Raw genomic sequence first — 12,991 nt, 5'->3', positions numbered from 1 at the left:
GATATGGTGATAATAACGCTCCAAAATGATGTGAAAAAGAGACGCAAAACTACCACAAAGAGACACAGACCGACTACAAAGAGACCCAAAATGACCACAGAGACCCAAATTAACCCCAAAGAAAACACAAATGACCAAAAAGAGACACAACATGACTAGAGGCGAAATTGCTGACTCAATGGTTGTCTCTGTTTGAAGAAAATCATGTCAATAAACTCTATGTCTCTGAAATGAAGTTTGACCCACATGTAAAGCAAACATCCAAGTCACAAAGTCCCACACAAAACACCTTTATTTAATCCTACGAAAGGACAAGACATCATTAATTTAAGACTTTTAAGGCCTCTTTAGAATATTCAATATAAGACTTTATTAATACCTTTGAAGACCCACTCTGGCTCCACAGACATTACATACATAGACCAACATTTGATTACATTTTTTTAATAGAAATAATAGATTTGTTCTGAGATTGAACAAATGTGAAAGTCTCCTGGAGTTTCCTGTCCTGACAGAGCTGATAGGGATGAGTTTAAAGATAGTTAAGCGTCCTGTGGGTCCTGCGGGCACTGACAGAGCTGTGTGAGTGTGGAGCAGCACGGCTGCAGCCAGGGCTTCCAGATCACGTTCATCGCCGATATCTGGCTCTCCACCGGCTCCACCGACCTGCTATGCATCTCAGCCGCCGCCTCCATCGTGGCCAGGACGGCGTGGAAGGCCGGCTCGGTGTCAGGAGTCAGCGGCGTCGTCTCTGACGGGTCCCTGAACACATCGAAGAGCAGCGGAGGGTCGTGGTACGTCACGTAGTCCGGCGTGCAGAAGCAGACGTGCGTGTGGAAACACGCCGTCTCGTTCTCCGGGTAGAAGTTTGGTGTGAAGAAAAAGGCTTTCCACACCGAGCTGCCTGCAGAAAACATCACGCATGAAGTCAATAGTTAGATACTAAACAGGATGGAAAGAAGGGACAAAAACATTGAAAAAAGCGTCAAAATAACCCGTCAAAAATCTCGAAAAAAGCAACACAAGTGCCTAAAAAAAGCTATAAAATTGACGAAAAAGAGCATTGAAAAATAGCGCATAAAAATGCATAAACACCACCGACAAAAACATCAGAAGAAGCACCAAAAGCACCAACATTTTTGCAAAAGCTCTAGAAAGTAGCAAAAAAGGGTCGCTTTCTATTAGTGAAGCTTCATGAAGTATTTTCTTTAGTTTGTAGAATGGCCGCCCACTACATGGCGCTCTTGGTTTAACGAAGAAGGGTCAACTCAGTTTGCTTTCAACCCTTTGTTGGACAGAGAGCGCCATCTAGTGGCAACATGGTTAAACTGATGGTATGGTTCTATAGATAGATATTTGGATAAATGTGACTGGGTGATTGTTTGGACGTACTGTTTTTGGGATGCCATCTGACTGCGTTCAAGTAGGCGTTGCAGTAATGGAAGAGGAACTCGTGGTTGGAACGTTCAACTCTCCCCTGAAGCAGATCCATGAGGTCCCGACCGTCTATCTGCCTGCAGACCAGAGGACAGGAAGGCAACAGTAAAACCACAAAGAAAACCCTCTGATCAAAGCCTCTGCATTACATTATTATTATAGTATTATCTTATACTATTATTATTAAATGAAAGACTCTGGATTATTTATAGAATGTAAAAATAATGCACGGAGCATCAGTGACGTCACCCATTGGACGTTTTACAGCCAGGAGTTTCACCTTTTTTGACTTTTCTTTTTATTCAACAGTATTTTGATTTTTGTCACTTTTTTTTCTTGCTTTTTCCAACTTTTTTGTCGTTGGCTGAGTGGACTTATAGTGAGACAGAGAGACTGAAAAATGTGTGTGGGGGGGGGAAGGTTGGAAAAGGCAGCTTTAAGGAGCTTCAGTGTTGGCTTCAAGTTTCAGGCACCAAAGTTGTTTGTTTAGTTGCTTTATTTATAAATATGTGTGTGTATGTATATATACATGTATATATATATATATATACATGTATATACATGTATATATATATATATATATATATATATATATATATATATATATATATATATACACACACACATACATATATATATATATACACACATACATATATATATATACACACACATACATATATATATATACACACACATACATATATATATATATATATATATATATATATATATATATATATATATATATATATATACATATATATATATATATATATATATATATATATATATATATATATATATATATATATATTTTAGGGCTGTAACAATACACCAAACCCACGATTCGGTACGTATCACGATTTTTGACCCACGATTCAATACAAACCTTGATTATTTTATTTTTTTTTAACTAGCTATTTTTAACCAACATTTCACAAATCACGTTTTCAGGGGCGCCCATGTCTCCCCCTAGCTCCCCCGTAGTTTGCACCCTGTGTGTGTGTGTGTATATATATATATATCTCCCTCTACATGTTTCCTCTGCTCAGATCAGTAAACCCAAAGAGAGAGAGTCTCTCTCTCTCTTCTTTAAACGTGGCAGAGATTTCAGGCTGCGTTTGTTTCTGACTGACTGAAGCCTGACCTGTCCTGCGGGACTGTCACTCCGCTCAGCTGCACCACCGTTGGAAACAGATCCATGTTGCTGGTGGGCTCGTCTATCTGTCTGCCGCTGGGGATGCTCCCCGGCCAGCGCAGGATTCCCGGGACCCGGATCCCGCCCTCAAAATTTGTGGACTTCCCTGCTGCTCAGAGGAGAGAAGAGAAAGTGTAAGAGTGCAAGTAAGAGTAAACTTAAAACTCTCCTCTTCGATAAAGCTTATAGTTAGGGAGTGGGGGGTTGCAGCGTTAGCCTAGACCGGCGGGGGAAGGTGTGTAGCCACAATCATGACGCACCGCCTCCCTATCTCCCCTTCTCTGCAGCTCTTAGTTATGGGGTTATAGTTCTAGACTACCGGGGTACCTCCTTTGACACACTGAGCTTCTCTCTCCTCTCTCTTTCCGTCTGTGTGTATTTGTGTCACAGAAATGCTTGTTACTAACATAGCTCCGGGGAGCTTATTCCCCGGAGTCCTTATGTTCTTTTTCCGCCCAGCATCATCATCTTGGATCATGATGGCACCTACATCATGGTGGCAGCTGTCGCCGTGGTCCTGCCCTACGCCCTGCTGTGCCCTATTACACCCTGCTACGCACTGCAATGGCCGGCTTCGACTTGCTATGTCCGGCCAACACCCTGCCATGCCCTGTTACGCCCTGCTGTGCTCTACGACACCATGAACTATTATAACTATTACAATATCTTTATTGTGACTATTATTGCCATTGTTCATCATACCCCCAACCGGCACCGTCAGACACCGCCTACCAAGAGCCTGGGTCTGTCCCAGGTTTCTTCCTAAAAGGGAGTTTTTCCTCGCTACTGTCGCACTTACGCATTCATGCATGCTCTTGGGGAAATCACTAGAATTGTTGGGTCCTTGTAAATTATAGTGTGTGGTCTAGACCTACTCTATCTGTAAAGTGTCCTGAGATAATATGATTTGACACTATAAATAAAATTGAACTGAATTGAAAGTCTTTAAAAAGCAGAACTCCGTATGTCTGGTCTCCAAACAGCAAAACAAAAAGCAACTGAGAATCAATCTGAGAAAGAAACGTCAGACTAACAAACTGATAGCTGGTAACATGGAGGGAAGCCGTTCGTCTGCACACACTGCCATGAAACACACAGCTGGTTTAAAATCGCACAAGTATCCATTTAAGTGAACGTTATACCGATTTGTTTTCCTGGAATTGCGTGGTGCAATTACATACAAAGTCAATGCAAAGACGGGAGTAGACACACATTTGCATTGACCGACAAAGTGGAATTTTCTTTGGAAGCGTCAAAAACGTTGCTTAAAAAAATAGAATGTAAGTATATAAGGATGTCCTCACACTTAGTAGTGTAAGACCGCGCCCGAGCATGTTTTGCTCAGTCCCGTTCGCTTGACTAGTGTGATCGCTCCGTACCGGACCAGGGCTCGGTTGGCTTGGTCTCGGGCACGGTATGCATCAGTGTGATGGGGTCTGGTTGTTACCTTACAGAAGAATGTAATGATGTAAGGTATGATATGATCTGGCCCTTAAAGGGAAACTATGCAGCTTTTTTAGCTTAATTGACCTTAACTGAACAGCTTCGTAGTCATTGGAATGGTTATATGACTTTTTTGGAGTTGAATGGTGGTTGTCTTGCTCCCCCCTAGCACCTAGGAGCGGAAAAACCACCCTTGCCTCAGTGTCAGGAAGTATGGCGTGATATCAGGTCTCGCCATGTAACGAATTGCTTCACGGCACTGCACACATACGCCTATCCAGGAACCGGCTAGCAAGGTAGAGATGGAGGTTTTCAGACTATCGTCATGGCTGAGCCGGCAAAAAAGAAGCAGAAAGCTGTCGGAGGAACAGAGAAAGAGGAAACAGCAGACTGACCGAGAGAGGAGTCAGACACGATGAAACATAGGAGCTGTAGGGGGGGGTCTATAGAGCAACCTGTAGGGGGGCTCTATAGAGCAACCTGTAGGGGGGGCTCTATAGAGCAACCTGCAGGGGGGGCTCTATAGAGCAACCTGCAGGGGGGTCTATAGAGAAACCTGCCAGCAAAAAGCCAGAAACCAGCGAAGAAATGGCCAAAACTGCGTAGCGCCCCTTTAATGTAATGATTGCAGTGTGAGTGCAGGCCCAGAGCTAATCTCTGTTTGTTGTCCTGCTGTACCTTTATATATTCCATTCCATCCTCTGTGGACTTCTCCTTTGGCCGAGATCTCCTCCAGGTGCGCGCCCTGGTCTGACGTCAGGTAAACCAGAGTGTTTTCACTCAGTCGGAGTCTGTCCAGAGTCTGCACGATCTCACCTGAGAACAGACACAATATACACAGAGTCTGCAAGTGTTTGGACACAATCTCTTCTTTTCTTTGGTTCAGAACTCCGCTGAAACTGAAATGAAACGATGACTGTGAGTTTTAGGGATCTGTCGGTACACTCAACTCACGATTCGATTCACAATTTCTCAGGATTATTTTAACAGAAGCAAATAGATTTTATAGGAGACGACTATGCTGAAATCATATTACAAGGTTTTTGGGATCCAAGTCAAGTGGTCCCAAAAAGGTGATGTCCACATGTAACATCATAAATAAAATAAAATTAAAATCTTTTCTTTCATCTGTTAGTCTGTATGGTTATGTACCATTCTTTGGGTGTGCAACCGCAGGGGGAATGAGAGGGGGAAACACCAGAGCAGGGGGAATGAGAGGAGGAAACACCAGAGCAGGGGGAATGAGAGGGGGAAACACCAGAGCAGGGGGAATGAGAGGGAAAACACCAGAGCAGGGGAATGAGAGGGGGAAACACCAGAGCAGGGGGGAATGAGGGAAACACCAGGGCAGGGGGAATGAGAGGGAAACACCAGAGCAGGGGGGAATGAGAGGGAGGAAACACCAGAGCAGGGGGAATGAGAGGGGGAAACACCAGAGCAGGGGGGAATGAGAGGGGAAACACCAGAGCAGGGGGAATGAGAGGGGGAAACACCAGAGCAGGGGGAATGAGAGGAGGAAACACCAGAGCAGGGGGAATGAGAGGGGGAAACACCAGAGCAGGGGGAATGAGAGGAGGAAACACCAGAGCAGGGGGAATGAGAGGGACACCAGAGCAGGGGGAATGAGAGGGGGAAACACCAGAGCAGGGGAGAATGAGAGGGAGGGAAACACCAGAGCAGGGGGAATGAGAGGGAAACACCAGAGCAGGGGGAATGAGAGGGAGAAACACCAGAGCAGGGGGAATGAGAGGGGAGAAACACCAGAGCAGGGGGAATGAGAGGGGAGAACACCAGAGCAGGGGGAATGAGAGGGAGGAAACACCAGAGCAGGGGGAATGAGAGGGGGGAAACACCAGAGCAGGGGGAATGAGAGGGGAGAAACACCAGAGCAGGGGGAATGAGAGGGGAGAAACACCAGAGCAGGGGGAATGAGAGGGAGGAAACACCAGAGCAGGGGGAAATGGGAGGAGGAAACACCAGAGCAGGGGGAATGAGAGGGGGAAACACCAGAGCAGGGGGGAATGAGAGGGAGGGAAACACCAGAGCAGGGGGAATGAGAGGGGAAACACCAGAGCAGGGGGAATGAGAGGGGGAAACACCAGAGCAGGGGGAATGAGAGGGGAGAACACCAGAGCAGGGGGAATGAGAGGGGGAAACACCAGAGCAGGGGGGAATGAGAGGGGGAAACACCAGAGCAGGGGGGAATGAGAGGGGGAAACACCAGAGCAGGGGGGAATGAGAGGGGGAAACACCAGAGCAGGGGGGAATGAGGAGGGGGGGAAACACCAGAGCAGGGGGGAATGAGAGGGGGAAACACCAGAGCAGGGGGAATGAGAGGGGGAAACACCAGAGCAGGGGGGAATGAGAGGGGAAACACCAGAGCAGGGGGAATGAGAGGGGGAAACACCAGAGCAGGGGGAATGAGAACGCCAGAGCAGGGGAATGGGGGAGAAACACAGAGCAGGGGGAATGAGAGGGAGAAACACCAGAGCAGGGGAATGAGGGGAAACACCAGAGCAGGGGGAAATGAGAGGGGGAAACACCAGAGCAGGGGGAATGAGAGGGGGAAACACAGGGCAGAATGAAACACCAGAGCAGGGGGAATGAGAGGGGAAACACCAGAGCAGGGGAATGGGAGGGGGAAACACCAGAGCAGGGGGAATGAGAGGGAGGGGAAACACCAGAGCAGGGGGAATGAGAGGGGGAAACACCAGAGCAGGGGGAATGAGAGGGGGAAACACCAGAGCAGGGGGGAATGAGAGGGGGGAAACACCAGAGCAGGGGGAATGAGAGGGGGAAACACCAGAGCAGGGGGAATGAGAGGGGGGAACACCAGAGCAGGGGGAATGAGAGGGGGAAACACCAGAGCAGGGGGAATGAGAGGGGGAAACACCAGAGCAGGGGGAATGAGAGGAGGGAAACACCAGAGCAGGGGGAATGAGAGGGGGGAACACCAGAGCAGGGGGAATGAGAGGGGGAAACACCAGAGCAGGGGGAATGAGAGGGGGAAACACCAGAGCAGGGGGAATGAGAGGGAGAAAGACCAGAGCAGGGGGAATGAGAGGGGGAAACACCAGAGCAGGGGGAATGAGAGGGGGAAACGTAGCAGAAGATAATCCTTTTTAAACCAAACGTAGCGGTGGAGATGTAGCCTTGGAGCCAGAGTCAGGAAGTCGGTTATGTTGTTTTGTTTGATTTGTTGTAAAATCCCAGAAACATAGAGCAACACCAGGCTCCGCCGACGTACCTACGCTCCAGTCCACCTCGTGGACGGCGTCTCCGTAGATGCCGTGGCGGCTGGTTCCTCTGAACGCCGCTGAAGCAAACATGGCCGTGTGCACCTGGAGGAAAGAGAAGAACAGCAGGAAAGGCCTCGCCGAGTTCCTGCAGGAACAGAAGAAACACATTTATTACCAGCATGAAAAGAAATGTAGTGGAATAAACTGTTTTTTTTAAAGGGTGAGGCCATTGTTGAGGTTTTTATATCATCCTGTAGCTTGATGATAACATGATGGATTCATTGTTTTGGTACAAGTACGGATGTTTTAGCGTCAAAGTTCAATATGTTTCCGACCACACGTGACCTGACGCAGATTCCAAATGTTTCGGAGCGAATTAAACAAGATTTCTCTGATAAACGTGGATCAGGGAAGCCGTCATGTAAAATTAGAAAAAAATAGTCATAGTACATCGTCAAAGAAACATCAAAACAGTCAGTATGTCGTAACAAATGTCAAACAAATCATAGTATGCAAAAATCCGACATGTACCTAAAACTAAACTGCTTTTAGTTTTAGACTCCTGGAACTAAATGACATTACCTAAAATCAACTCACTTTTGCCTCTTGGACAATTTTAGAAATCTGGCTTTAAACCTCCAAACTTCTACTTTACATAGTTGTTCTTTTGTATCCTTATTCTCCTAATTTACTACATCATAATTTTTCCAATTCAGAATGTTTTAGTGTCTTTCTATGTTTCTTATTATTATAAAAAAAAAAGTCAAAAAGTCATAGTATGTTATAAAATGTCAAAAAGTAATTGTATGTCGTAAGAAAACGTGATAGTTAGCCACAACAATATAGCTTAATATAAAGTCTATAATATAAAAAATAATAAAGTCTTAATGGTCCCACATTGTGAGACAAGAGACTTCCATGTCTTTTTGTATTATAAAGTAGGTCGAGGTTATACATAAATACTGTTAAAAGTATCAAAACACGCTCAATCGACAGAGAAATGCCCACCGCCCGTATTCAGAGACTGTGTCTTTAAACGGGCCGTCAGGACTTCCTGTACGGTTGTGATGTCACAACTAGACTATATATATATATATATATATATATATATATATATATATATATATATATATATATATATATGTAGAAAGGGCCGCTACAGTGCCGTTACAGTCATTGCTGCAATGACGGTGCAGAGACACAGAGTACACAGATGCAAAAGACCCAAAAACACTGACCAATCAGAGCAGACTGGGCTTCTCTTTCGGGAAGGGGGGCTTAAAGAGACAGGTGCTGGGTGAATACAGGTATATTCAGACGGACAGTAGGAGAAAAATAAAGCATGTAAACATGTTCTGGTAGAAACCCAAAACACAAGTATGAACCTGAAAATGATATGGGACCTTCAAAAAAGTCATAGTATGTGGTAAAAAAGCCAAAGCAATCACAGTATGCAGTACGTAAAAAGGTCACAGTATTCAGTATATAGTATGTACTTCTCTATGAAGTCTAAAAAGGTCACAGTATTCAGTATATAGTATGTACTTCTCTATGAAGTCCACGGCCTCCTGAGTCATCCTCTGCGTCAGGTTTTCAGACGTGAACGGCTGCTCCACAACTCTGTGGTCCCTCATGAGAAGGCAGTTGATGTACGGCATGATCACAATGAGCGCCACTATCAGACCTGCGGCCGCGGCCGCTAGGGTCAGCAGGCTCAGAAGCAGCCATCGGCGGAGGATGAAGATGCTGCCGTAGTGGAGTACAGCCGCGGTGAGGCAGACGATGCCCAGCGTCCTGTACGGTAAATATTTATAGATCATGAAGACGGTGCCGTGTCCCGCCTGGCAGTCCCGCAGGTTGGTCAGCGGGATCCCAAAGAAGTAGTCAAACCCGTGGACGCTGGGGTGGTGGCAGTGATCCTCGCTGCTCTCACAGTTCAGTCCTAGGTGCCATTTTCCTGGGAGAGAGAGGACATTTGATTACAAAAACAGAAGATATTGAAAGAATGGAAAGAGAAAAAACAACATGAAAACTGAGGCAAGAAAATGTCATTTTAAAGGGCAATTTGTTAGATTTTTTTCCCAACCATTGGTGTCTAAGTGACTGATTGGTTCAGTATTAAGCAAGAAACAAGCTGCAATGTAAAGTTAAAGTGTCTGACAATGACAACACTTAATAAGCATATACAATGTAATAAAAAGACCTTGAAAAAAGCCCCAAAAACATTGATAAAATGCGTCAGAAAAAGCGATAAAGTATGAGTGTATGAATTTAAAGTTATTTGGCAATTGCGGACCATCCGTTAGCGTCCACTAAATTCTGTTTTTGCCGCTGACAGACTCAGATTATTATTCTAAGTGTCTGACAATGACAACATTAAAAAACATTGAAATAAGCAAATAAGCGTATAAAATGCCTGAAAAACAAGCACCAAAAGTTTAGAAAAAAAGGGTCAGAAAAAGCAACTAAACGGCAAAAACTTATTACTATGTAACAATATTGATATCACAACATAAAATACAATAACATAATCCATGTCCTTGATCCTTAACATTTTACAAAGTGCACGCATTGTGAACAGAGTAAAAGTAATGACAGCGTTTATCTTGAACCTGATCCCCAGAAAGACGGCGCCTGTTTCAGCTTTTCACAAACAGAATATAAATGCAGCTGAGATATTCGTACCAATGAGAGCCGTCTCGTAGCCCTGCTGTTTGGCAATCTTAGCAAAGGTCACCTCCTGGCTGGGAAGTCCTCCAGACGCAGCGATGAATGTAAAGACACAGTTTCTGCCATCACCCGCTATACCTGTTACAGAGGACAGTGACTAAATATTATAAACCACATCACACTTTAGGGCTGTCACTGTTTATTTGAAAATCACAAAGCATGTGACTGTGGGGGGAAAGTAAGATTGTTTTAGTCTTTGGTAATTGAAATGTTACTGTCTATTTGCTGAAATGCATGCTGTGCACTCGGCCACATTGAAAATGAGGGTCTCCCTCAATGGGCCCCACGATTTAGAAGGTTTGAAACCAAATGAAGATTGTAAGTGAGAGGAACATATTACAGTCAAAGGAAGTAAAGATCTGTTTAATTTAACAGTGTTTAACAGTTGTATTGTCCGACATCATAGCCAGGTGCCGCACAGAAATTTTGCCGATGTCCGTCCCCTTCCTCTGTCTCTGTGTTGGCGTTCTAACCTCCGGTGGATTTGTGAGGACTATGGTTAACTGCTCCTCAGATCTCTGCAGGGTAAATCCAGACAGCTAGCTAGACTATCTGTCCAATCGGAGTTTTCTGTTGCACGACTAAAACTACTTTTGAACGTCCACATGTTCCACCAAAACAAGTTCCTTCCTGAGACTATTTAGCAGAGGCACCGTGGCTCCGTCCGGAGCTTAGCACCGCCCAAGACAATTGTGACTGGTTTAAAGAAATGCCAATAAACCAGAGCAGGTTTTCCTCCCATCCAGGAATGCTGTGTGGACTAGACAGACCTTCCTCTACAGCGCTGTGGAAGAAGGTCTGGACATGAGAGACTACTAACACACTGACAGAGCAACATTTACCACCGTGTCCGTCAGTAACGTTGATTTGTGTGTGTGTGTGTGTGTGTGTCTTTGAACTGGCCTGATCGTATTGGGTATCGCCCGGTGAGAAATGCCGCCCTGCTGGGAGAGCAGAGGCTCGCCGCAGCGATGTGGTGCGTCAGCTTCACCCCCTCCTGCGCCAACTGGTCAATGTTGGGGGTCCTGCAAAATCACAATTCATCCACAGTCACAGGGCTCGAAACCCACAAAACTTTCATCCAAAGATTTTGTATGTATTTGTATTTCAATCCAACTTTGTTGTGTCAATCACATTCAGAGGTGGAAAGAGTACAAACATATTCTACTCAAGTACTAGTCCTTTGAAGAACTTTTACCTAAGTACAAGTAAAATTACCGGCATAAAAATCTACTCTAGTAAAAGTAAAAAGTAGCTCATTGAATATTTACTCAGAGTAAGAGTAAACCCAGGAGAAACACTGTGCACCGTAGCCGTCCAGCGCCACGTCTTTACCTCAGTGTTGTGTTGCCGTAGCAACCCAGGTCTCCGATCCCCAGGTCGTCCACCATCATGAGGACAAAGTTAGGCTTCCTGCTCTCCTGAAGAGACACGCAGCTGATCTCCAGGAGCAGCAGCAGCCACGCAGACTTCATGTTGTCAGAGACAGAGACTCTAGAGGAGAAACAAGTATTCAGATCCTTTACTGCAGTAAATGTACTAATACCACACAGTAAAAAGGCCTGCAGTGACAATGTTCCTTCAGTAAAAGTCTGTAAGTATCATCAGGAAAATGTAGTTCAAGTATTAAAAATAAAGAACTCTCCTCCCATTGTAGAAAGGATCCAACCAGTTGTGTGTTTAATGGTCTAATCATACTTTTGTTTTTACTAGTACTAATAATAATGTAGTATTTTTACATATTTTTTACTAAAGTGAAGTCTCAGAATAGGGCAAACCCTTTCACCACTGATGAAGTAGCAGCCTACAAACAGGACTCTGACCTCAACAGGACAACTTTGAGTTATTAGATGTATACAGGGACAGGACGGGATGTTGGGATCAAGGGTAAACAGTGGTGGAAAGTAACTAAGTAGGCTACATGTACCCAAATACTGTACTTAAAGAGTTATTTGGGGTTTCAACGTACTAAAAGTGCTGTTTTAAACAGACAACATTATGGAAAGGATCCCTACAGAGATAGACATTTTTGTAAAACAGTAGAATCATTTTTGTTCAACATGAAACAGCCCCGAAATCACCATCACCAAACCCACCAGACTCACATGTAAATAATCAGTACTTTTAGCGTGTATAGAGCCAGCATATCTCCACCGGACTCCATGTAAATAATCAGGACTTTTAGCGTGTATAGAGCCAGCATATCTCCACCAGACTCCATGTAAATAATCAGGACTTTTAGCGTGTATAGAGCCAGCATATCTCCACATGTAAATGGGGGAATTAAGGGTTTATTTCAACCAAACCAGAGTGGTGATTGTTGGAACAGTGGAAAGATGAACCAAGACGGCTTTTGATAGTTTTATTTTGTTTCTGTCCACGTTAAATGAAGTGTGTTTTACGATGCTAAAATCACTGTTTATTTACATGGAGTCTGGTGGGTGCGCAATTGCCAATAAATAAGTAAAGGACATGAGTAACTTTAACGCTAACATTAACCGTGATGAGCGGAATCGTCTTTAAAAGCGATAAATGTGTAAAATGTCGCTCTGTGACGTCATTTATTAACACGGAGATGACAGGTGTTCACTTACCTTCGCTGCACATCGCCAACTATTCATCCAAACTTTCCTGAACAGTGAGATGCAAATTCCGTGATTCGTCAAGTTTGAGTTTGTTAGGTCGAACACAGCTTCCGGTCTTGAGTTTCAAAATAAATTTGTTTTTTAATATTGTTTTGTTATTCACAAGATACATTTACAAACAGTAAAGCAATCATTAGAGTTAAAAAAACATCGAACAGACACCACATGAGACATAAAACCTTTACAGACAAAACAAAAGAGGTGTATACATTTTTAAATAGATTAAACAAAATACTATAAATATGAATAAAGAAATAAAAGGATTGACACAGTGATTGTTAGTTTAAAGATATTTT

At 44.2% G+C, this 12,991-nt stretch overlaps 1 protein-coding gene across 1 annotated transcript; it reads right to left on the bottom strand.

Moving 5' to 3' along the window:
* Positions 1 to 274: 274 nt before the first annotated feature.
* Positions 275 to 12,732, bottom strand: sts (steroid sulfatase (microsomal), isozyme S). Its single transcript, XM_078243985.1, has 10 exons — positions 12,645 to 12,732; positions 11,386 to 11,544; positions 10,954 to 11,075; positions 10,006 to 10,128; positions 8,866 to 9,277; positions 7,329 to 7,465; positions 4,760 to 4,897; positions 2,588 to 2,747; positions 1,393 to 1,514; positions 275 to 904 (listed from the first exon to the last, which is right to left on the bottom strand). The coding sequence occupies exons 2-10, from the start codon at positions 11,523 to 11,525 to the stop codon at positions 543 to 545; spliced, it is 1,716 nt and encodes a 571-aa protein (XP_078100111.1). The 5' UTR covers positions 11,526 to 11,544; positions 12,645 to 12,732; the 3' UTR covers positions 275 to 542.
* Positions 12,733 to 12,991: the final 259 nt, after the last annotated feature.

The sequence above is a fragment of the Sander vitreus genome, chromosome 24, assembly GCF_031162955.1.
Source record: "Sander vitreus isolate 19-12246 chromosome 24, sanVit1, whole genome shotgun sequence".
Taxonomy (NCBI): Eukaryota; Metazoa; Chordata; class Actinopteri; order Perciformes; family Percidae; genus Sander; species Sander vitreus.
This window is presented reverse-complemented; position numbering and strand designations above follow the sequence as displayed.